Below are 25,421 nucleotides of genomic sequence, written 5' to 3'. Positions count from 1 at the left end.
TAGCCCAATGGTATGAAACGTGCCTGTAAGATGGTCAAGTGTCGCAACCTTCCCTGATTCTTTAAAGTTTGTCGCTGTGTCTTATTTTGGAGGGAGGATATGCAAGCCCCCGCATTCCACTCAATATGTCTCAACAATAAAATTGTCCTATTTCTACAGCAGCTCTTTTTGTGTGTGTACCAAATCTCTGAAATGTGACACGGTTGATGTTCAAGTTATGGTTCTCTCATTTATAGCCACAAGAGGGCCCTATAAATATATTCTGAGTTTTGCATCCAATTGTGAATACCTGCACTTGTGTGCAGAAATATGAAACTTAGACCAGATGTAACTTTTGTCTGCTATTGAGTAAATTCTGTGTATAGTTTGAAAGGACTCCCTAAGCATCTTTTTTTATGTTTACATTGAGGCAGAGAACAGAAACGTTTACTAGGCTACCATTGCACAAATATATACAATGTAGTTCATACACTGATAACTAAAGTAGCGGTAGTTTTATAAATATAAACCTGGCTATGCTTCATATCAGATGGTTCTGTTCGTGACTGGTTCTATTGCCTTTCACCTCCTAGCCCAACAGCCTGATTATAGGGTGTAGACACCTCAGCACAGATCTTTGCAGAATGGAGTACTATAAACAGTGCCTCATTCAGGTCTCGCTTACACAGGATGTAAGTCTGATTTCCTGTTTGTTTTAGTCATAGTTGTGGGCACTACAGTAAATATTACAATCTAATGAACGTATTTGTATGACAGTAATTACTTCTGACATGTACACTTCTGTACCTAGGTCAGAGGGGAAAGTTAGTAAATATACAGTTGCACATTGTTCCACATTTCATTTTAGAAGAGTGGTTACAGACGGGAACAACGGAGCAGTCTCAATCTACTGTTTGGTTAGTACATCCATCCTTATAGACTTCTATGTCCAGGAAATGGGCAATGAAAAAAATGTATAAAGTTAAATACTGTATCCAACAAATCTCCCTCAACATCTGGGCATTGTCATTTAGATGTACTTTTCATGCAGTCGTTCGCTTTTTCCAGTAACTGATTCCGTGTCTAATCCAGCTCTGGTTTTCTCATAATTTCCCGGCTAAAAATGGGGACAGACACGAGTGCGCGCATTGTGCCCAGTCTGGTTTGGATAGAAGACGAAAAAATTGTGGCGCGCCTACCTAACCCAGACAGCGGCCTGCCTGTCAGTGCCTGGGATGAGCGGAGAGTCAGTAACGTTAGTGCGAGCGAGACCTTGGCTGGGCCACGTAGCGATGGATCTACAGTAGCACCGAGTCTACTGCTAACATATCAGTGTCATACATTCTAAAAATGCATTAGTAAACACATTTGCAATCGAGCATGCAATAGGATTATCAAACAGTGGTGAACTGCAACAGTAGCTGGCTCTTTTTGTGCGTCTGCAGCACTCCAGAATCCCTGCAACTCTGATTGCACGAAATGAGAAAGAGGGCGCGCTCACCGAAGGTAACATTTATCTACAAGTTATTGTATATTTTTAATGTATTTACAAACATGACATTTGTCTACAATGCAAGACAAAGTAATGATTTTCTTAACGATTGTATTGTCTTGGTTATTATCAAGCTAGACTGCTGACAATAAACCGTCATTGAGTATGTAACGAGCTGTGTGCTATCTTGCTAGGTTTTTCATGGGGAAGAGCGAATTTAAAAGATTCTTGTAGCTATGATTGTTAAACAATTTTATTAACAAATATTGACATATTTAACCTTGATTTGTATAAACGATGTATAGGATTTGATGCTGCAATAGTGTATACTAGTGTAAAATCTCGGTTTAGCAGATTTATATCTGGGAGGTTTTGGGTTAAAAAAAAAGTGAAAGTCGTCTGTGATTAGCTAGGATTTGCTAGCTAACGTTAGCCGTGTGCCATGGTAATTCACATTTGCGCTAGCTATGTATGCTAGTATTATTTCTGGTGAAACGGACAGTGCACGGCGAGTTTGATTAGCTAGGTAGATACATTCAAATAGTTTCTGTCTTGTTAGTATGTCGATTTCCAACCAATGTAAAATAAAAGCGTATGTCTTTAGATAGCTACTGTCAACTGAATATACCTTGTTAGTTGTTTGTTAGCTAATAAATTGGCTAGCCGAACGGCCTTCCGTCCGATGGTCTTGACCAACCAATGTTTCCTTTTTGTTTAACCCTTTGCACTTATTTTTAAAGTTGGTTGTTACCAACAAAACTGCATATAATCGTGTAACCGTTGTTAATCTGCGTTGCTTTGGAGGTTGTAGGATTAAACGAATATAGCCATCCGTATTTGATCAATCTTCTAGTATTATGAAAATATATCGTGGGTTGGTAACGCGTCAGCGCCAAATTGACGTAGCTAGCAAGTTAACCTAGCTAGCTAGGCCAGATTGATTACAAGCGAAGCAGAGTTAGCATTCGTGCTAGATAGTCTGTTATGTTTGAGTAGGGGGCAAAGGATTGCTTTGCAGTGTGTCAGCCGTGATTTAGGCCCCGCTGCTGCTTTGCCAATTCTTGCGAAACAAAATGTCAACTTTTATTGAGCACAATATGTCGGTTGTGCAGACGCTTTTATGAGGTGTCTTTTGCCATGCACACGTTCGTTGTGTTGAATATAGCCTCATTTGTAAAACATTCAGACATTTTGCTTCCAGTTCCTTCATATCATATTGTCAGACCCAACTTCATAGATACATGTTTTTGTTAATAGTAGCTAAATGGCAAGCTCCCACTAATCACTGTGGCATGTATTTTAAGGGATTTCAGTATGTGTTTGTTATTAGTGTTTTAAGTTTGACACACTTCTCATCTGTCAAAACTGAGAGTCACCGTGGACCATCTCATTAGCCTACGTTGTTGCATTTCATCATCCGATCCTTTCCCCTCTTCCTTTCCTGTGTTGTCACAGAGAGGGCTGTGGTGGGAAAAGTACCTAATTCTCATACTTGAGTAAAAGTAAAGATGCCTTAATAGAAAATGTATTAAAAACAAATTAAAAAGTGTAAGTCAACCAGTAAAATACTACTTCAGTAAAAGCATTTGGTTTGAAATATACTTAAGTATCAAAAGTAAATGTAATTGCTAAAATATACTTCAATTAAAGTGTATATCATTTCACATTCCTTATATTAAGCGAACCAGGCAGTATTTTCTTGTTTATTTGAATTTACAGATAGCCAGGGGCACACTCCAACACTCAGACATAATTTACAAACTAAGCATGTGTTTAGTCTGCCAGATCAGAGGCAGTAGGGATGACAAGGGATGTTCTCTTGATAAGTGTGTGAATTTGATCATTTTCCTGTCCTGCTAAGCATTCAAAATGTAACAAGTACTTTTGGGTATCAGGGAAAATGTGTGGAGTAAAAAGTATATCGTTTTCTTTAGGAATGTAGTGAAGTAAAAGTTGACAAAAATATAAATGGTAAAGTATAGATACCGCAAAAAAAACTACTTAGGTAAAAATACCTGTAAGTACTATTAAGTACTTTATACCACTGAGGGAGGGAAAGAGCAAAAAAGAAATGTAGTCCATGCATTTGGATGGAGGATTATGACAGAGCAGAGGCCTGTGGAGGTTTAAAGCGTGATTGCCTACCACTGCTGCACTTCTATCTATATCTCGAGAAAGCTTAGGCACAAATACCTACAGGGGCATGGGGCTCCCCTACTGTGCGCAACACAGTGAGCTGGTTAAGGTCTTATGAGTTTGGAGTCAGGAATGTGAACCCTCACACATTTGCCTCAAAGGGAAAGCTCATTAAAGTCCACAGACAGCGGGTGGAATTCAATGCTGCAGAATAATGCGTTGAAACAGTGGTGAATGAAATTAAACCTCTGGGAAGGACTCAGCTGACACATTTTGGTGCATACCCTCGACATGTCACTAGCTACATAAAGTTGCGATTCCCGTCTGCACAGGATTTGAACCCATCTTGCAGACACTTTACACGAGGGAGCAAAGTTCATATTTGAAAGCAGCCCAAACGGTTGTGCTGAGCGATCATGTTTTTTTAAACAACTAATTGACCAATGTCAGTTCAAATATTTGAATTCCATTTTGTTCTGTTTTTTTTTTCTTCTGTGAGCTCAATGCAGACATTGCACAATTTCTGTAGAGATAAATCAGATCATGCCCGAACTGTGCGCTGTAGTATGGAGTTGTAGTTTCCAACAGACCAATATTCTACAAAGTTTAATGCAGAAAACGTGGTAAATAACTACAATGACCGTAATCCTTTGCTCACATACTGTCCGGTTTATGTTTATTTTACTCTTGCTACATAAAAGACAGAATGCGAGATCAAGAGGGAAAGAGAGCAGTTGCTTCGAGGTATCTCTACCTGAAAATACATGATCTAATTGATTGATAGATAGTCATAACAGTATGCCATATTTACTTTGAAGAACTACTAAAATAGTGATTTGTCAGACTGCATAGGCAGCAGCTCTATAGAGATGAGATAAAATTATAGTCATCAATTAAAACATGTAATATACACCTGAAATATTTGATTTAAAGTAATGTGAATAAATTATGGTTAATAAATGATGAGCAGTAATGGGTAGTCACTACCACACTGCAACTTTTATTAATTGTTTTATTCTGTGTTACAGCATTCAACTCACATAATACAGTTGAAGTTGAAAGTTTACATACACCTTAGCCAAATACATTTAAACTCAGTTTTTCACATTTCCTGACATTTAATCCTGGTAAAAATTTGCTGTCTTTGGTCAGTTAGGATCACCACTTTTTTTATTTTAAGAATGTGAAATGTCAGAATGATAGTATAGAGAATGATTTATTTCAGCTTTTGTTTCTTTCATCACATTCCCAGTGGGTCAGAAGTTTACATACTCAATTAGTATTTGGTAGCATTGCCTTTAAATTGTTCAACTTGGGTCAAATGTTTCGGGTAGCCTTCCACAAGCTTCCCACGTTAAGTTGGGTGAATTTTGGCCCATTCCTCCTGACAGAGCTGGTGTAACTGAGTCAGGTTTGTAGGCCTCCTTACTCACACATGCTTTTTCAGTTCTGCCCACAAATTTTCTATAATTTCCTTTTTCATGATGCCATCTATTTTGTGAAGTGCACCAGTCCCACCTGCAGCAAAACACCCCAACAACATGATGCTGCCACCCCCGTGCTTCACGGTTGGGATGGTGTTCTTCGGCTTGCAAGGCTTTCCCCCCTTTTACCTCCGAACATAACGATGGTGATTATGGCCAAACAGTTCTATTTTTGTCAGACCAGAGGTTGACCGATTATCATTTTTCAACGTGGATACCGATTATTGGAGGACCAAAAAGGCCGATACCGATTAAATCGGACTATTTTGTTTGTAGTTTTTTGTGTGTAATAATGACAATTACAACAATCCTGAATAAACACTTATTTTAACTTAATATAATACATCAATAAAATTAATTTAGCCTCAAGTAAATAATGAAACATGTTCAATTTGGTTTAAATAATGCAAAAACAAAGTGTTGGAGAAGAAAGTAAAAGTGCAATATGTGCTATGTAATAAAGCTAACGTTTCAGTTCGTTGCTCAGAACATGAGAACATATGAAAGCTGGTGGTTCCTTTTAACATGAGTCTTCAATATTCCCAGGTAAGAAGTTTTAGGTTGTAGTTATTATAGTTATTATAGGACTATTTCCCTCTATAACATTTGTATTTAATTAACCTTTGACTATTAATGTTCTTATAGGCATTTTAGTATTGCCAGTGTAACAGTATAGCTTCCGTCCCTTTCCTCGCTCCTCCCTGGGCTCGAACCAGCAACACAACGACAACAGCCACCATCGAAGCAGCGTTACCCATGCAGACCAAGGGGAACAACTACTAGAAGGCTCAGAGCGAGTGATGTTTGAAACGGTATTAGCGCACGCTAACTAGCTAGCCATTTCACTTCGGTTACACCAGCCTCATCTCGGGAGTTGATAGGCTTGAAGTCATAAACAGCGCAATCAAATCAAATGTATTTATATAGCCCTTCGTACATCAGCTGATATCTCAAAGTGCTGTACAGAAACCCAGCCTAAAACCCCAAACAGCAAGCAATGCAGGTGTAGAAGCACAGTGGCTAGGAAAAACTCCCTAGAAAGGCCAAAACCTAGGAAGAAACCTAGAGAGGAACCAGGCTATGTGGGGTGGCCAGTCCTCTTCTGGCTGTGCCGGGTGGAGATTATAACAGAACATGGCCAAGATGTTCAAATGTTCATAAATGACCAGCATGTCGAATAATAATAAGGCAGAACAGTTGAAACTGGAGCAGCAGCACGGTCAGGTGGACTGGGGACAGCAAGGAGTCATCATGTCAGGTAGTCCTGGGGCATGGTCCTAGGGCTCAGGTCCACCGAGAGAGAGAAAGAAAGAGAGAAGGAGAGAATTAGAGAGCGCACACTTAGATTCACACAGGACACCGAATAGGACAGGAGAAGTACTCCAGATAAACAAACTGACCCTAGCCCCCCGACACATAAACTACTGCAGCATAAATACTGGAGGCTGAGACAGGAGGGGTCAGGGGACACCCCCGGACAGGGCCAAACAGGAAGAATATAACCTCACCCACTTTGCCAAAGCACAGCCCCCACACCACTAGAGGGATATCTTCAACCACCAACTTACCTTCCTGAGACATGGCTGAGTATAGCCCACAAAGATCTTCGCCATGGCACAACCCAAGGGGGGGGCGCCAACCCAGACAGGATGACCACATCAGTGAATCAACCCACTCAGGTGACGCACCCCTTCCAGGGACGGCATGAGAGAGCTTGACGCACAACGAAGAGCTGCTGGCAAAACGCACGAAAGTACTGTTTGAATGAATGTTTACGCGCCTGCTTCTGCCTACCACCGCTCAGTCAGATACTTAGATATTTGTATGCTCAGTCAGATTATATGCAACGCAGGACACGCTAGATAATATCTAGTAATATCATCAACCATGTGTAGTTAACTAGTGATTATGATTGTTTTTTTTATAAGATCAGTTTAATGCTAGCTTGCAACTTACCTTGGCTTACTGCATTCGCGTAACAGGCAGTCTCCTTGTGGAGTGCAACGAGAGAGAGGTAGGTCGTTATTGCGTTGGACTAGTTAACTGTAAGGTTGCAAGTTTGGATCCCCCGAGCTGACAAGGTGAAAATCTGTCGTTCTGCCCCTGAACGAGGCAGTTAACCCACCGTTCCTAGGCCGTCATTGAAAATAAGAATGTGTTCTTAACTGACTTGCCTAGTTAAATAAAGGTATATAAAAAATACATTTTAAAAATCTGCAAATCGGTGCCCAAATATATCGATTTCCGATTGTTATGAAAATTTGAAATCGGCCCTAATTAATCGGCCATTCCGGACATCTACAGGTACACCTCCAATTGACTCAAATGATGTCAATTAGCCTATCAGAAGCTTCTAAAGCCATGACATAATTTTCTGGAATTTTCCAAGCTGTTTAAAGGCACAGTCAACTTAGTGTTCGTAAACTTCTGACCCACTGGAATTGTGATATAATCGATCTGTAAACAATTGTTTGGAAAAATTACTTGTCATACACAAACTGGATGTACTAACCAACTTGCCAAAACTATAGTTTAACAATACATTTTTGGAGTGATTGAAAAACAAGTTTTAATGATTCCAACCTAAGTGTATGTAAACTTCCGACTTCAACTGTACATAGTGCATTTAATGTAGAAATAAATTATTGAAAACTGAATTTTTTTCATATTCAAGCTGAAACAGGACCAACCTCGAAATGCATGAATCACTCAGCACTACCAAACTGGAAAAAGCAGAGTCATAAACGATCAACGTTACACTGAATTTAACCTCGAGATCTGACAAGGTAATGGTAAAATTACCACTGATATTGTGAAATCGTCTCTCTTCCTGCTCACCACATCAAAGGGCCGTGCTATCTCATTGTGAGTGAAACTCTACTGTGACTCATCTAAGTAAGGATTTGACTAAATACGAGTTGCATAACCTCAGCTATCCTGTGTGTGGTTGTGGAATGTTTGCACATGCTCTCTTGCCCCCCCCCCAAAAAAAATCTCACTCCCTGTTTGATCATGTTAAAGACCGGAACAGCACTAAGGGTGTGCAAAGTTGTCATAAGTTCTGGTCCAGTAATTTCGTTGCAAATCTTCACTGAGCAGAACGAACCCTCAGTCTTTCAATGTTAGGCACGTGTCTAACTCATTCCGCGGAGGGCCAAGTGTCTGCGGGTTTTCACTCCACCCTTGTACTTTATTGAATTAAGGTCACTAATTAGTAAGGAACTCCCCACACCTGGTTATCTCGGTCTTAATTGAAAGGAAAAACGAAAACCTGCAGACACTCAGCCCTCCGAATGATTTTGAAACCCTTGGTGTAAAGGTAGACCTACATCTGCCTGCACTACTCATGAGGAAAGCCGTGACTCATTTGACACTCACTCCACTCAGAGGGACCATCAAGGCACACAGGCCTCTGTCTTCCTGACCCTACTACATTCCTGTGCACAAGCAGCTGTTCAGAGAGTACAGGGCCTATTGGATTGGTTCTGTCAGATATAACATCACATCTGCACACGGGGCAGGAGAGCATCTGAGGGAGTTTAATACTCCAGTAGGTGAGACGAGGTGCTCTATGGAGCGCAGTCACTCCTCTTGTGGTTGTAATGCGCCTAGAGCGGTCCATTTCTCAGAAAGGATCAGACAGTCAGCATGCACAGGAAGAAAGGTTGTGGGTGGGTGTGCATTGTTTTGCTTTTGTCTAAATGCCTATGCATGTCTGTCCTCTTTATTTTTTATATATTTTTTTGTCAACACAGCTCTAGGCTGTGTGCTTGTTTGTGTGTATTTAAATCGCTCTGTTCCAGAATTGTACTTCTCGCAACTTGAGTGTAGTGGATAGAGGAGGTGGACCCAGAGAGTTTGGGGCTGTGTGTGGAGCTCGGCCTCAGACACAGTCCAGCTGGAATCTGTTATTTGAGGGCCTCTTTGGCTTGATAAGTCTCAGAATCGTGGAGCTGGGTTGTGACGGTTAACCTATACTTGGCCGTTGAGCAGAGGATGTTTGTTGTTTATGAGAGAGGATTTAAAAAATATTTTTTCTTCTAGTGGCTCTCGAAGTTGTTGCAAATCAAGAAGCCAACCCCAGTGCTGAGTCAGCGTCCCGTGCCCAAGGTCATTTTGGGGTCTAACATACATGGTGGAAATAACAAAAAGCTTAAAGTTGTAGCTATGTCTGACTTAAATGTCTCAATACCAGTGTCATCTCCTCGTGCACTGTGCCTTGAGGGTCACTGCCATGACAGTGTTATAGGGGCGGGCAGTAAACCACCCCTCAAAAGCCAAGTAACAAGGATATTGCAAGAGCTTTGTTTACATTTACAAACAGTATGTTTTTTTGTTCTTTGATCACTTGCACACATGCGCTGTGCAGGCTTACTCAATCACTCACTCAAACAGAGAAGCTGATGTACAGTTTCCTGTGGTTGAACTCATTTACAGCTCCCATGCTGTGGTTATTTTGTGCTTCGTAACTGCCACAATAGAGGGGAAGGGTGGGTGGGGGGGGTCAAATGACATTTTATAGCCGTTAAGGTACGATTGCAAATCGTACATAGTAGCACACCCCTAATCAGAGTTCAAGAAGCCTATTGAAACACCTGGAAGAGCAGATTGCTTACTTTTTCAGTAAGTTTGTCGAAAGATAAGCCTACATGATTGCCAATATTCATTGCTTCGTCATTAATCGTTATTGTAGAAGAGAATGTGTTCTCAACGACTTACCTGGTTAAATAAAAGCAAAGTAAATAAAGCAATATTGTGTATTTCATAGCAGCTTATGAATATTGTTATACATGTCAGTGTATCTATAGTTTTTATTGAACCGTTATTTAACTAGGCAAGTCAGTGTGTTAAGTGTGACCGCTATTGAAATGTGAAAGCTGAGATTGAGGTATTGATTTGTGAAACTGGTGTTTTGAAAGCCGGGTTGAGACGGAAGATGGGTTTTCTGATTAAATGTGAGCGGATGATAGGATGGCATATATCAAGTCTGGTTAACAAGATGTTGAGATTAATGAAAAATGACTTGACCTGAAAGCATAAATAGATTGTGAAGAGCAGGAGGACTGTGTTTGGGGTTAAGTCCTCTCTCACAGAGCTCTGATGCGTGTGGTTTGGATGTTCACACATGCCAGTGAAACGGTTGCGGTGAAGTATGGCTCAGTCTCAGTTCACAACGCCTTCCCCAGGTTGTAGTTTCACATCAGACACACTCACTCTGAGGCAGCACCACACGCTTGTCACCGAATTGAGCCTAATCTCTCGTTCTCCATTTCTCTTGCTCTCACAGGCGGCAGATTGCAGATGGCTCCTGAAACGAGGCACAGAAGTTCTGACTGCAGCTCAACGTCCGGCGTGAAGCTCACCCTCAAGACAGAAGCTTAAAGACTGAAGCCCTAACGGACAATATAACACTGACAGCCTCAAGTGAGAGACTAACCCGAGAGGCTTCATCTGCGGAGAGACCAAAACCTCATCGAGGGTGAAGAGCAGACACCCCAGCTTCCAGAGAAGCTTTGAGATTCAAGCTCAACAGAAGCCTAAGCTTGTAGCAGAATGCCACTCACGGTCTGTCCTCAGCCTTTGTCCTGTGGTGAGCATGGATCCCCTGTTTGAATCTGGGTGACGCTTTCTTCCCTTCGCCCCTTCCTCCTTCCTGTCTCCTCAGTGGCGGGAGGGGTGGGGGATTGCTTCCGTTCTCCCTGCCCCTCCTTACAACATAGCGAGGTTACTCTCACAGTTTAAGAATAGCATCACTGCTAACAAACATCTGGCTGAGCTTCAACTAGCACTACTACAGTCTTCCCCTCCCACACACATGAAATCCTGCCAGAGCCTGAAGGGGGAGGTGTCCAGCCCAGGTGGGATGTCACAGGAGGGGCGCAAAACGCAGCAGGTGGCCCAGTCCTACTACCACTCCCCCGCCCCAGACCTGGACCTAACGGGCAAGCTGTACAAGCGGGAGGGCGGAGGCAAGCCTTACTCTGTGCTAGTGGACAACAAGATGACAGCCAAGACCCCCATGAGTGACCAGACTCCCAGTCAGCTGTCCCCGCAGCATGTTACCTCCCCCCAGCAGCAGTACTACAGAGAGGGGACAGTAGGGCAGGAGGGGGGCGCGCAGGGGGCCCAGGCAGGCAATGGGGGCACCTCCGAGGACTCAGAGGAAGAGGAGGAGTCATTCAATCGGGAGCAGATCATCGTGGAGGTCAACCTGAACAATCAGACACTTAACGTATCAAAGGGGGACAAGTCCGCCCCCCAAACCGATGCCTCAGAGAGACACTGCAGCGAGGAGGAGGAGGAGGAGGAGGAAGAAGATGAGGAAGATGTGGAAGAAGATGAAGTTGAAGAGGAGGAAGAAATAGAGAGTCGTAGAACGAGAGCCAAGAGGGCTCGGCGTGGGGTGGTCCCCGCTACCAGCCAGTCCCGGAGGAAGACCCAGTGCACCGCTCTGAGCACCACCGGCATGACCACCAGGGGCCGACGGAAGAAGACCACCCAGCCACCCAAGAGGACGCGCCGGACTGCCAGGGAGGGCAAGGGGACCCCCTCAGCTGCCTCTGCCACAGGGGATAAAGCGGATGGGGAGGAGCGGGAGACGCTGGCGTGTGAGAAGTGCCCCCGTGTCTTCAACACCCGCTGGTACCTGGAGAAGCACATGAATGTCACACACAGACGCATGCAAATCTGTGACAAGTGTGGCAAGAAGTTTGTCCTGGAGAGTGAGCTGGCCTTACACCAGCAGACTGACTGTGAAAAGAACATCCAGGTAAGGAGAGCTGGTGCGTGTCCCAAATGACCCCCTATACTCTATACAGTCTACCACTTTTGACCAGCGCCATATGGAGCCCTGGTCAAAAGTAGTGCACTATGTAGGGAATAGTGGGCCATTTGGGACGCACACCTGGTCTCTGGTTTTTAATTAACTGTACAAGGTGTTTTTGACCTGAGCAATCAAAACGACTCCATTGATTGGGTACATTGGCTACAGTTACGTACCAGGTACAGTGAAACGAAAATCTGTCTATCAAGGCCAGATTTCTGGGGCTTGAAGGATGTAAGAAACGTTTTTGTCCAGCAGAGGGAATCGGAGCGTTAGGAACCAGCCTAGGCAGATACTGTTACAGCAGTGTGGGAAATACCACCTGCAGCTCCAGACACTGTGATTGTCTCAATTGCTCGCTCCTGTTCTTAGATTGTGTAATCAGTGGCACAACACAACATTACTGAATGTGTCATCTGTGTGTGGTGTTCTGCTGCTCAGTGCGTCTCCTGCAACAAGTCTTTCAAGAAGCTGTGGTCGCTGCACGAGCACATCAAGATCGTGCACGGCTACGCAGAGAAGAAGTTTGCCTGTGAGATCTGTGACAAGAAGTTCTACACGATGGCTCATGTCCGCAAGCACATGGTTGGTAGGTGGACTCCAGTTAGTCAGTTCCTGCTCTTTCTGGTAACTCCCAAATGTCCCTAATAGGATGTGCAGTGCCTTGGTAAAGTATTCATACGCCTTGGGTTTCTTCACATTTTGTTGCAAAGTGGGATTAAAATTGATTTAAATTTGACAACAACCTACACAAAATACTCTGTCAAAGTAGAAGAACATTTTTAACATAAAAAAAAAAAGATTAATATGAGTTCAATAACAAAAATATATAGTTGTTGCATAAGTATTCAGCTCCCTGAGTCTATATGTTAGATAACACCTTTGGCAGTGATTACAACCGTGAATTTACTTGTGTAAGTCTATACGAGCTTTACACACCTTTTGTTGTGCAATATTAGCCCATTATTCTTTTCATAATTCTTCAAGCTCTGTCAAGATGTTGCAGAGCATGGCCAGGCAGTCATTTCTGAAGTCTTGCTATAGATTTTCAAGCAGATTTAAGTCAAAACTGTCACTTGGCCACTCAGGAAAATTCACTGTCTTCTTGGTAAGCAACCAGTGTACATTTGCCCTTGTGTTGTAGGTTATTGTCCTGCTGAAAGGTGAATTCCTCTCCCAGTGTCTGGTGTAAAGCAGACTGAAGCAGGTTATTGTCCTGCTGAAAGGTGAATTCCTCTCCCAGTGTCTGGTGGAAAGCAGACTGAAGCAGGTTATTGTCTCGCTGAAAGGTGAATTCCTCTCCCAGTGTCTGGTGTAAAGCAGACTGAAGCAGGTTATTGTCTCGCTGAAAGGTGAATTCCTCTCCCAGTATCTGGTGGAAAGCAGACTGAAGCAGGTTATTGTCTCGCTGAAAAGTGAATTCCTCTCCCAGTGTCTGGTGGAAAGCAGACTGAAGCAGGTTATTGTCTCGCTGAAAGGTGAATTCCTCTCCCAGTGTCTGGTGGAAAGCAGACTGAAGCAGGTTATTGTCCTGCTGAAAGGTGAATTCCTCTCCCATGGTCTGGTGGAAAGCAGACTGAAGCAGGTTATTGTCCTGCTGAAAGGTGAATTCCTCTCCCAGTGTCTGGTGGAAAGCAGACTGAAGCAGGTTATTGTCCTGCTGAAAGGTGAATTCCTCTCCCAGTGTCTGGTGGAAAGCAGACTGAAGCAGGTTATTGTCCTGCTGAAAGATGAATTCATCTCCCAGTGTCTGGTGTAAAGCAGACTGAAGCAGGTTATTGTCCTGCTGAAAGGTGAAATCCTCTCCCAGTGTCTGGTGTAAAGCAGACTGAAGCAGGTTATTGTCCTGCTGAAAGGTGAATTCCTCTCCCAGTGTCTGGTGTAAAGCAGACTGAAGCAGGTTATTGTCCTGCTGAAAGGTGAATTCCTCTCCCAGTGTCTGGTGTAAAGCAGACTGAAGCAGGTTATTGTCCTGCTGAAAGGTGAATTCCTCTCCCAGTGTCTGGTGTAAAGCAGACTGAAGCAGGTTATTGTCCGGCTGAAAGGTGAATTCCTCTCCCAGTGTCTGGTGGAAAGCAGACTGAAGCAGGTTTCCCTCTAGGATTTTGTCTGTGCTTAGCTCCATTCCATTTCTTTTTATCCTGAAAAACTCACCAGTATCCATCATGATGCAGCCACCACGCTTGAAAATAAGGAGGCAGTTACTCAGTGATGTGTTGTGTTGGATTTGCCCCAAACATACGGCTTTGCACTTAGGCCAAAAGGTGTATTCATTTACAGTATTACTTCAGCACCTTGTTGCATACAAGATGCAAGTTTTGGAATATTTGTATTCTGTACATTTGTATTCTTTTCACTCTGTAATTTAAGTCATTATTGTGGAGCCACTACGATGTTGTTGATCCGTCCTCAGTTTTCTCCCATCAGACTTTAGAAAAGCTCCCTGGTCTTTGTAGTTCAATCTGTGCTTGAAATTCAATACTTGACTGAGGGATAATGCATACATATGTGGTATGTATGGGGGACAGAGGAAGGGTTGGTCACTCAATCATGTCAACCCCTATTATTTCACACAGTGAGTCCATGTAGCTTGTGTGATTTGTTAAGAGACATTTTACTCCTGAACTCATTCAGGCTTAAACAAAGGGGTTGAATACTTATGCAACAAGTATATTTTAGTTATCTATATGGAATTATTCTTCCACTTTGATATTTTGAGTAGATTGTTGACAAAAAAATTACATTTAAAAATCCATTTTAATCCCACTTCGTATCATTAAAATGTGAAGAAATGCGAGGGGTGTGAATACTTTTGCAAGGCTCTGTACATCTGTATCAATTGGAACTAACTCACCCTCTTTTGCCTTTCTAGCTCTCTTTCATGGAGCAACATTCAGAGCTCTCTTTTATCGAGAGCGAGAAAATGAATACTCTTCACTTTTGAGCCCGATGAATCACTGTTTTAACGCCCCCAATATCTATCCCCTGTCCCGCTCTGGTTGGCACCCATCTTTAACCTGTTCCTTCCTCTCTGCAGCTCACACTAAGGACATGCCGTTCACCTGTGAGACCTGTGGCAAGTCGTTCAAGCGCAGCATGTCCCTGAAGGTTCACTCGCTGCAGCACTCTGGGGAGAAGCCCTTCCGCTGTGAGGTGAGCTGTTTAGACTTGCAGTCGCACTGTCCCTCCCACACTCAAACACAGTCTGAAACAGAAGATTTATTTCACTTTATAGGGTATTGGAAGAGATGGACACACACACACTGTCAAAAAATATATATATCCAAAACTGAGGCTTGAAAGCAAAATAAAGATGTTTCAATAAACATCATAGTGCATAAATGAAAGGTGAAAACAAAACACAAACGTTTTCGGCCTCAGGCCATCATCAGTTGGAATTGTCGACAGGCACGTCTGGCTTTGTTTCAAGGATAATTGCATATGTCACATGATCAAGCAAGAAAACACATCAGAACATTAGTACCATAGAATGCCTGATCTAGATTATATACAAAAGGGAAAAGAGAAATATCATCAAATATTACTGTTACATATACCGTGTGAACATTTGTTCAGAATATGTAACACAGGATTGTAATAGAGTAGGGGCGCTAGAGAGACCACTAGATGGGGATATGGAACACCAATAAGTGACAATATACCACTTACAGAAACCCTTCAATAACAAATCTTCATTCATGCATGACGGGTGGAGAGTTTTTAAATAGAACATCCACCTGCTTTCGGTCTGGAGAAGACTAAGTTCAAGATTACTTTATAGAGTGTATACACTTTTTTCATGAATATTCATTTTATAAGGACAGTGTTTCATCAGAGTATGAATAGTGTCCATTTTTAATGTATTTGTATTAGAGGTCGACCGATTTAATCGGAATGGCCGATTTAATTAGGGCCGATTTTTCAAGTTTTCATAACAATCGGAAATGGGTATTTTTGGGCGCTGATTTCAGATTTCTTTTTTTATACCTTTATTTAACTAGGCAAGTCCGTTAAGAACACATTCTTATTTTCAATGACGGCCTAGGAACGGTGGGTTAACTGCCTTGTTCAGGGGCAGAACGACAGATTTTCACCTTGTCAGTTCAGGGGATCCAATCTTGCAACCGTACAGTTAACTTGTCCAACACTCTAAACATTGCACTCCACAAGGAGCCTGCCTGTTACGCGAATGCAGTAGAAACCAAGGTAAATTGCTAGCTAGCATTAAACTTATCTTATAAAAAACAATCAATCAATCATAATCACTAGTTATAACTACTAATCCAGTTTAGCAGGCAATATTAACCAGGTGAAATTGTGTAATTTCTCTTGCGTTCATTGCACGCAGAGTCAGGGTATATGCAACAGTTTGGGCTGCCTGGCTCATTGTGAACTAATTTGCCAGAATTGTACTTAATTATGACATAACACTGAAGGTTGTGCAATGTAACAAGAATATTTAGACTTAGGGATGCCACCCGCTAGATAAAATACCGAACGGTTCCGTATTTCAGTGAAATAATAAACGTTTTGTTTTCGAAATGATAGTTTCTGGATTCTACCATATTAATGACCAAAGGCTCGTATTTCTGTGTGTTATTATGTTATAATTAAGTCTGATTTGATAGAGCAGTCTGACTGAGCAGCAGCAGGCCTGTTATCATTCATTCAAACAGCACTTTCGTGCGTTTTGCCAGCAGATCTTCGCAAGCACAGCGCTGTTTATGACTGCAAGCCTATCAGCCTAATGGCTGGTGTAACCAATGTGAAATGGTTAGCTGGGTGTGCGCTAATACCATTTCAAACGTCACTCGCTTTTAGATTTGGAGTAGTTATTCCCCTTGCGCTGCAAGGGCCGCGGCTTTTGTGGAGCGATGGGTAACGCTGCTTCGAGTGTGGCTGTTGTCGATGTGTTCCTGGTTCAAGCCCAGGTAGGGGCGAGGAGAGGGACGGAAGCTATACTGTTACACTGGCAATACTATAGTGCCTATAATAACATCCAATAGTCAAAGGTATATGAAATACAAATGGTATAGAGAGAAATAGTCCTATAAATACTATATTAACTACAACCTAAAAACCTCTTACCTTGGAATATTGAAGTCTCATGTTAAAAGGAACCACCAACTTTCATATGTTCTCATGTTCTGAGCAAGGAACTTAAACGTTAGCTTTCTTACATGGCACACATTTTTACATGGCACACATTTTTACATGGCACACATTTTTACATGGCACATATTTTACATGGCACATACACGGCACATATTGCATATTGGCACATATTACTTTCTTCTCCAACACTTTGTTTCTGCATGATTTAAACCAAATTGAACATGTTTCATTATTTAGTTGAGGCTAAATTGATTTTATTGATGTATTATATTAAGTTAAAATAAGTGTTCATTCAGTATTGTTGTAATTGTCATTATTACAAATAAATCAAATTGCTAAAAAAATTGGCCGATTAATCGGTATCGGCCTTTTTGGTCCTCCAATAATCGGTATCGGTGTTGAAAAATCATAATCGGTCGACCTCTAATTTGTATTAGAATCCTTAAATATTGACTTCTAGCTGGTAAGGTTTGAATGGCTAACTCAGACAAACTGAGCAGGATTCAGACAACTATGGGTTGTTTGAACAGAGGAATATGGCCTGCTCTACTGTGACTGCTCCAAAATGGGGATTACTGTTGAACCAAGGCACACTTGACTACATATAAATTATCCCTAAATGTTCATGGTCACACAGTTGGAGCAATGTCAACCAGGTCTAGATGCAACATGTCCATGTCAAACATTAGCAGACCATGAATACACATGGTGTAGAGAATAACTGGAATAGAAATACAGACGGGTGGAGTTGGAATTTTGGACTGTTTACTTTTTAAAGACCCAGTGCAGTCAAAACTCTGTTTTTCCTGTGTTTTGTATAATATTGTTGTACAACAGCTGATGAAACTAACACTGTAAAAGTGTGAAAACATTTGAAAACAAGTGTTAATTCCTGATTCGTTTTTTTCAACCAGTAACTATCTACATAGGACCGTTTAATCAGCAGAGCTCTATACTGCAAATCAGGTTTGAGCAGTTAGAGAGGTGAACTTCGGTCAACTCTGAGTTCAAATCTGGATAACCGGTACAACGAGGCTCAACTTTTAGCAAGGTACATTTCTATGGCAAGGACTCCTTCATAACTACCTGCCCTGGGGCAAGTAACTCTATTTATACTGCTTGAGACGTGTGTCTGAGACGTGTCTGTGTCTGAGTGTCTGAGACGTAAGTTGAGGACCAATAAATTCAGATTTATTCCCTCTCGCATAGATTGCGTCATCATCCCCTTCATTTGAGGAAGACGACTGAATATTAAATTGTCATGTTAAAATACCTACCCATTACACATTTAGTAATGACAGAATGCATTTGAAACTTCACACTCTGTAAAACTTTTCTATGACTTAAATACGATTATTTTATCGCTAGGAATGGGAGGTGCTTATGTATTGAAAAGCACAGCAAAGCCGGCATTAACGATAAGTAAAAACAGAACTTCTAAAAGCCTGTTTCGGACCATAGCCTTCTATATTTGCAATACAACTTTTCTTTCAATTAGATTTTGGCACAAATAAAAATGTGGTACCGACTCACCCATGGATTGATGTCTCAGCATGGTCTCAGTGAAGAGTTTGGCGTTCTACTAGCCATGTGTGACATGTACACGCAGTTTATAAGCCTGATTTCGACTGGCAGAGAAACGCTGCCTGTCTGTCCTTTCCCGACTCGTTCATTACTACGGGAAACCTGGAGATCAATTTTGAATATTGAAACAATGTTGCAAATGTCAGAGAGCTAGACAGCGAGGTTTATACAAATCTCCATTGTTGAAAAAGAAATGAGATCATGTCTAGATGCGTTTTATAGTGGAGATCAAGTTTATAAATTGCATGGCTGGGCTGATGAGACAGTGGATTGCACAGTCAGATGGAACAGAGTAAATAAGCATTTTAACATAATAGATTTAGCCTGTGGATACTTGTGGAATAGACACCGTCTGGAATGTAGTTTTCACCATTCATTATTAAACCCACCTGTTTTATAACGTTGGCTAACTGTCAGAGATAGTGTGCAGCAAACATACGTGCATGTTTCGGGTCTGAACTGCCACTACAAATAATCAAGTGGCCATGTAGGCGTTCAACAAGGGCAAACAGAGCCCTTGTTGAACTCAACTCAGGTGTTTGTCTGCATACCCAGCATTCTGGTTTATAGGACATTCTGTAGGAAGCAGGTACCACCTCCCCTGGGGGGGCCTCTGTGTGGCCAACCACATAAAGGCAGGAGGGTTGTCTGGGAACATGTGGTTGGTTGGATGGCTGGGGCTCCATGTGATTAAATAAAGCAACTCCACTAGCATGTTATTAAAGAGTACAGCTGACTCTGTATAGTGGGCTCCTTCTTCCACTGCATCTGTGTTAGGTATATATTATGTGTGTTTATGTATGTATTATAGTGTTGTTATACAGTAGCCCTCGTGAATTTCCATTCCAGGAATGATTGTGTACGTGCTATGTCGTCTAAATGGCTACGTCTCAAATGGCACCCTATTTTCATATATAGTGCACTACCACCCCCTATGGGCCCTGGTCAAACGTAGTGCACTTACTAGGGAATAGGTTGCTGTTTGGGACACCCTAAATGTCTCTGTCTGTCTCTCTGTCTCTCTGTCTCTCTCTGTCTCTCTGTCTCTGTCTCTCTCTCTCTCTCTTTCTCTCTCTCTTTCTCTCTCTCCTCCCTGTCTCTCTTTCTCTCTCTCCTCCCTGTCTCTCTATAGAACTGTGCTGAGAGGTTCCAGTATAAGTACCAGCTACGCTCCCACATGAGCATCCACATCGGACACAAGCAGTTCATGTGTCAGTGGTGTGGCAAGGACTTCAACATGAAGCAGTACTTTGACGAGCACATGAAAACACACACAGGTAAGACACAGTGAACACACACCAGTTTACACACTCACTGAGGAATTTGTGTGACACAAACGTGCAATTACAAAGCTCACCCTCCAAGGACTATAAAAGCCTTTGAGCTTTTTCATGTCATCAAAATGTTTGAAACAAATATTCAGACGCTGGTCTTCCAATAACGTTAGAAGCCAGACCTCTTCATTCGTCAACATTCGGAGGTTCTCCCTGACCAAAGCCGTCCCATTTACTGGAGAGTCTGCATGGCCTTCAGTTTTGATCCCTAGTCAGCCAGTGAGACTCCGTAGATGCTCTATAAAAGGAAAGCAATGGGGCGTCTCAAGGCGAACAGTACCGAGACCTCGCCCAGCCTCTATAATGAGAGGGTGGCAAAGCATCAGTGGTGCCTCTCCCGCCATGTCTACTTCTAATGACTACCCTGACACATTCTATATTACATCTTACATTTTCTCCCCTGCCACTTCTCTCCTTTTCCAAAGCAGAACATCGGGACCAGGCATGTTCTTTTTCAGTCCTTTTAATTTCTCCCTCCCTAGTGTGGGTGGATTCCCTGCAGTCCCTGGTGGTTCTTTTTGAAAGGTGTAATTATTGTACCCTCTCCTGGCCGCCGCTGACCGATTTGGCCTCCTGTGGTCAGACACACCCAGTGATGCCTTGTAATACACAGTCTTCTTCTTCGTCCTTCTTTTTTCCTTCTTCCCCCCCAAGGTTTATGCTTTCCTCTGGAACTTACCTACTACACACAAGTTGCAGAACATTAACAAAAGGCTCCTGTATAATTTGTCACAATTAAATGATTCACTGTCATACTGTAAATGGTTTACCGGAGCCTCTCAGAAAACATGCAGCTCAGATTAAAGCCGAAAGATGCTTTGAGTGTGCTGTGAATGAGTGTACGGGGGTGGTAACGGGCACATTGAATGAAAGGTTAATGAGAGCAGCTCTCGAATGGACAACCGTTGTTCATTTTCTCATCTCCTCTCATCCCAAAGTGTGAACTGGCATCGCTGCCTGCTGAGTGGGTGGTTAGACAGCAATGACCCCTCATGCTCTCCTACAGGGACATTGTCTGGTTGTAAAGTTAACTTCTTCATAAAGTTCAGAGGGGTTTAATCAGCACAGGACAAAAAGTGTTGCCAGGTGGTATATTATTCTTCTCATGCATGAAGTTCGGTGACGTGTGAAAGTTAAACTAATTAAGGAGAGTCAGGGACTAAATCACCCATCTCCTCGCGCTCTCACTCTCCTTTCTCTCTGTCCCCGTCCCCTGCAGGAGAGAAGCCATTCATCTGTGAGATCTGTGGGAAGAGCTTCACCAGCCGGCCCAACATGAAGCGCCACCGCCGCACCCACACAGGAGAGAAGCCCTACCCCTGCGAGTTGTGCAGCCAGCGCTTCCGCTTCTCCAACATGCTCAAGGCCCACAAGGAGAAGTGCTTCCGGGTCACCAGCCCTGTGACCCTGCAGGCCAGCAGCCTCCCCCTGCCTCTCCACCTCTCTGCCACGTCCTCCTCTGGCCCCGGCCCGGGCCTCGCCCCCTTAGCTGCCACCACCTCCGCCCCTCTGGGCCTCAGCCCGACAGGGGGGGCTCTTCCCCCACGCGCACCCGTGGGCCACCCCACCTTCTCCCATCTGCACATGACCCCCTCTCACCATCTCCCTCACCACCAAACGTCGCAACAACAGCAGCACCACCCCGGCACGCCCCTGCAAGCACTCCCTCTGCCCCACCACCTCCTGCCTGTGCCCCCCGTCTCCCCTCCCCCCGCGCTCTTCAAGAGCGAGCCCCTCACCCACTGTGGGCAGGAGGACAGCAGCTACCTGCGTTACATGGCACCGCAGGACAAGGGGCCTGGGGCCCCCAGCATCACTGAACCCTATGTGGGCTCCAGGCCTGCCTGCCACACCTCGATTACCCCCACCCCAACTCACCCTGGCCCCTGGTGTAGAGCGGCCCCTCGAAGACTGATATGAACAAGACACTCAGAGCTCAGTACACACCAGTGTGTGAGGGATACAGACAGGTACACTTTCAGTCTACACTTTAGATAAGTGAGTGACCCACTTAGCTAGAGACCCAGGTCAACTGACACAGATTTTACAACCTCTTGCTCATATCTTTTCTTGTGAAAATATTCTTATAAAATCCTGTATTCTAAGACAACCTGCCTCCCATGGTAGAAGGCTGTGTGTGTACCGGTATGTGAGTTATCCCTTGTTTGTGTCCATTTTATCCTCTCCACTAATGGTTGCTAATGCCATTATTCTGCTAGTGGTTCCTTATCCAGGTAGCGGATCAGAACAGATCCATTTCATCAACTTAGTCCTTCACGTCAACTGACTTAAACAACGGTTGCACAGTTCTGGGGGAGTTGTAAGTCCTAAGGCTGACCCGTAGGACCATGGGGTCACCGAGTTCTCGTTGAATGTTTACCATCCTGGTACCAACTAGGTCTCCCACTGTCTCCTGAGGCATTCCACACTGGCTCTACCAGCAGTAGGCCAGGAATCACTGCCACAGGTCACAGTGGGGAGGTTAGAAAATGGTTGTTAGTTAGCTACTACTAGTCTGTTGCGACAGAGATTCTGGTTAATTGGTGCTTTCCATTGCAGTACTACACACTTCTATACACAGGCTAGATCTCGTAACATCTGGAGTGTACTGTAACAGAGTGGGATTGTTTGTGTTGTTGTGATGCAGTTCTGGGAATTGTCTTCTTGACTGACATACAGCCTTCGTACACACACACACACACACACACACACACTTCAAAAAGCAGTATGACATCACTGGTCTCACTTCACACAAAATGCTTGTCAAGGGATTCTGATGTTTTTTTTGTGTATTTTCTTTTTTGTCTTCTGTCATCAAAACAGTTAAATACTGCCACTGTGACTGGTCCTCGCATACGACCCAACCTGGACCTCGTGTCTCTCTTCTGTCTCTCTCGCTTTCTTTCTCTATCTCTTTCTTTCTCCGTCTCTCGCTCCTCTGTCTCTCTCCCGCTGCTGCTGCCGAGATGATGATGATGATGATGATGATACGGGTCACCCTGTAAAAGGCCATTAGAACACATTCAGAAGTTCTGACTTTTTCAGCACAACTCATAACTGAAAAATATGTATTTTTCCCCAACCAGCCTATATTCCACAGCTTGGTGTGGAGCATGACACTTGTTTGTAATGTAACCGTTTGTTCTCTTAGTTTTAGGTTACACAAACATTGAGGCCCTATCGCCCACGTTGGCAAATAATGATGAATCAAAACACGTTGAATGTTGCCTAGATGGAGGGATATTGGCTAACGGTTTAGCAATCAAATATGTTATTTTCGAGTAATAATTTCTTGAAATATGCTACATTCGGTTTCAGACTGAAGAATTGTTCTCACCTCGCTCTGAACATACTGTTGAGTGATAGTCATAGGAAAGGTTGGAGGATTATGTCTTAACATGCGCTTCAATTTCTCGTGTAGATACATTTACTCAAGTTGTACATTTACTCAAAGAAATCACATTGGTATATGTAACCTTGTTGTGTGTGTGTGTGTGTGTGTGAATGTTCCCGCTGTCCCATTGTATGATGTTCTGACAGTCCGGTTGTTGTTAAGTGTTGATGGATGACAGAGATTCTGTCTTGTGGGATCGTTGATAGTGGGTTGCAGGATGTTGTCCGCCGCCCCTTCACCCTGTCTGGGACTGTTATCAGATCAGAATGAGTGGTGAGGAGCAACATGTCTCAGTAATGGCAAAATGGAACCCCTCTGGTGCTGTTGTACAAAAGCTGCTTTACATAGTCTCTGGGTCTCTCCCTCTATGCACACACTCTGCTGAAGCCATGCCATCTCTTGAAGGGGGTGCTGGGGGTGATTTGCACACAAGAATATGTCTGATATACGTTTGTGGATTAACACAATAGGTATAGCGTAATAGTGGATCAGGTTACTGTGTTTGCATATCGGGAGAAACTGAAGAGGAACAATAGCAGGCCATGAGCAAGGCCCATTGAATTTGGTTTAACAGTGGACAGAGATACCCACCCTCTAGAGAGCTACAACCATTCTGCCGTTACTGTGGGTCTGTTAGTAGGGCCTCTGTATCGGCTTAACCATGAGTTACTTAGTGTTTTTCACCATGTTTCACTATGAGTTTTATTTTTGTTACGTTAGTTTTGAAAAGCTTATTCATTTGTGTGTCCTCTGCACTTTACTGCTGCGTGAGTGAGGCGCAGTGAAGGGAGGGACTGACGACGCATTGTGGGAGTGAGTGATGTCTGGTGCATGGAGGGAGGTGATTGGTTTGGTGAGTGGCTGTTTGGGCAAGGAAAAGGAGGAGAATCAATCTGGACGTGGAGAGTGTGGAAGGGACCATGGCATAAGGAAATGTTTTGTTTAGTTCATACATTTGTTTATTATTTCCTGTAAGGAAATAGACTGGCTCTAATATGGACTCCCAAAGAGTGATCGAGTAGTGTTGTTCCTTCTGCTTTGGCGATTCTTACACTAGCCCCTCCCTGCTTCATCTGATCTGAAATACATTTGAGGTGTTTGTCTGCCTCATATCTAGTTTCCTCTTTTGTTGTGTAACATTTTCTCTTCCGATTTACTGTATGATTCTCCTCCTTTCATATTTGTAATATAGAATGCACTTTTGACTAAAATCCTGGCTAGTTACAAAAAATAGCAATGTATATTCTTTAAAGATGTAAAAAAACAAAAAACAAAATCAATATACTTTTTCCCCTCATGTATTTTTAACCACTTAATGTAGCATTGCCTATTTTATTATTGTCAGTATCTGGTACAAAATTGTGCGGCTTTATACTGTCCTGTTTTTTTTTTGTTTGTTTTTTTGTGTGTGGGGGGGGGGGTTGTTTTGTATGTTGAGAAGTTGAAATGTTGGGCCTTTTTTTAATAATGTACATTTAACAGACTATCTGCTAACTTTCAGAAGTAAAAAACGAGTAGCCATAATTATCACATATTTGTGTGCTGTCGTGTGTTCTTCTCCATCAGATCCTATGTGGTATTGGTAGCTTTCAAATGCACATGAAGCTATCTTTGCATTAATGGTATCCTGTTCTCACAGCTTATGGAATAACATTTCAGTCTCAGCTAGGGCTGCACAATTATTCAAATTATTATCAAAATTGCAACATTGAGTTGTACAATATGCATATCGCAAGAGGTGGCAATTTATTCTTAAACGCCATGAATGTAACATTCAAACGTAATAAGGGTCCCCTGGGAAACTGGCCAACACTGGTTCCTACCCTGTCACAACTTCTACTGTACCTTGCTTGTTCTTTCGTTGTCATGCCAAACTACACCAAGCATAGAATCAGCAAGGCTATTTTTATTTCTATGATTACAACAGTTCAGCAAACTGTTTTGATCTAAATTGCAAGTTAAATCATAATTGCAATATTTGGTAAATATTATGCACTGCTAGTCTCAGCCCTACATCACATTGTCTGTTGCAACGGTGACCACATGTGTCTTGTATACAGACAGGTTGTAACTGAGGAAA

General features: G+C 42.9%; 1 protein-coding gene across 2 annotated transcripts; it reads left to right on the top strand.

The window, feature by feature from the left end:
• Nucleotides 1-723: 723 nt before the first annotated feature.
• LOC115110246 (zinc finger protein 652-like) lies at nucleotides 724-24,873 on the top strand. Of its 2 annotated transcripts, none has more exons than XM_029635743.2 (6): nucleotides 724-896; nucleotides 10,379-11,860; nucleotides 12,356-12,503; nucleotides 14,952-15,067; nucleotides 19,746-19,890; nucleotides 21,167-24,873. In XM_029635743.2, the coding sequence occupies exons 2-6, from the start codon at nucleotides 10,907-10,909 to the stop codon at nucleotides 21,865-21,867; spliced, it is 2,064 nt and encodes a 687-aa protein (XP_029491603.2). In that variant the 5' UTR covers nucleotides 724-896; nucleotides 10,379-10,906; the 3' UTR covers nucleotides 21,868-24,873. The 2 variants fall into 2 exon arrangements, with proteins under 2 accessions (XP_029491603.2, XP_064866142.1); XM_065010070.1 differs by lacking the exon at nucleotides 724-896 and adding an exon at nucleotides 1,114-1,485.
• Nucleotides 24,874-25,421: the final 548 nt, after the last annotated feature.

This window comes from Oncorhynchus nerka, linkage group LG26 (assembly GCF_034236695.1).
Source record: "Oncorhynchus nerka isolate Pitt River linkage group LG26, Oner_Uvic_2.0, whole genome shotgun sequence".
Taxonomy (NCBI): Eukaryota; Metazoa; Chordata; class Actinopteri; order Salmoniformes; family Salmonidae; genus Oncorhynchus; species Oncorhynchus nerka.
Note: the sequence above shows the minus strand (reverse complement) of the source record. Positions and strands in the feature narration are given on the sequence as shown.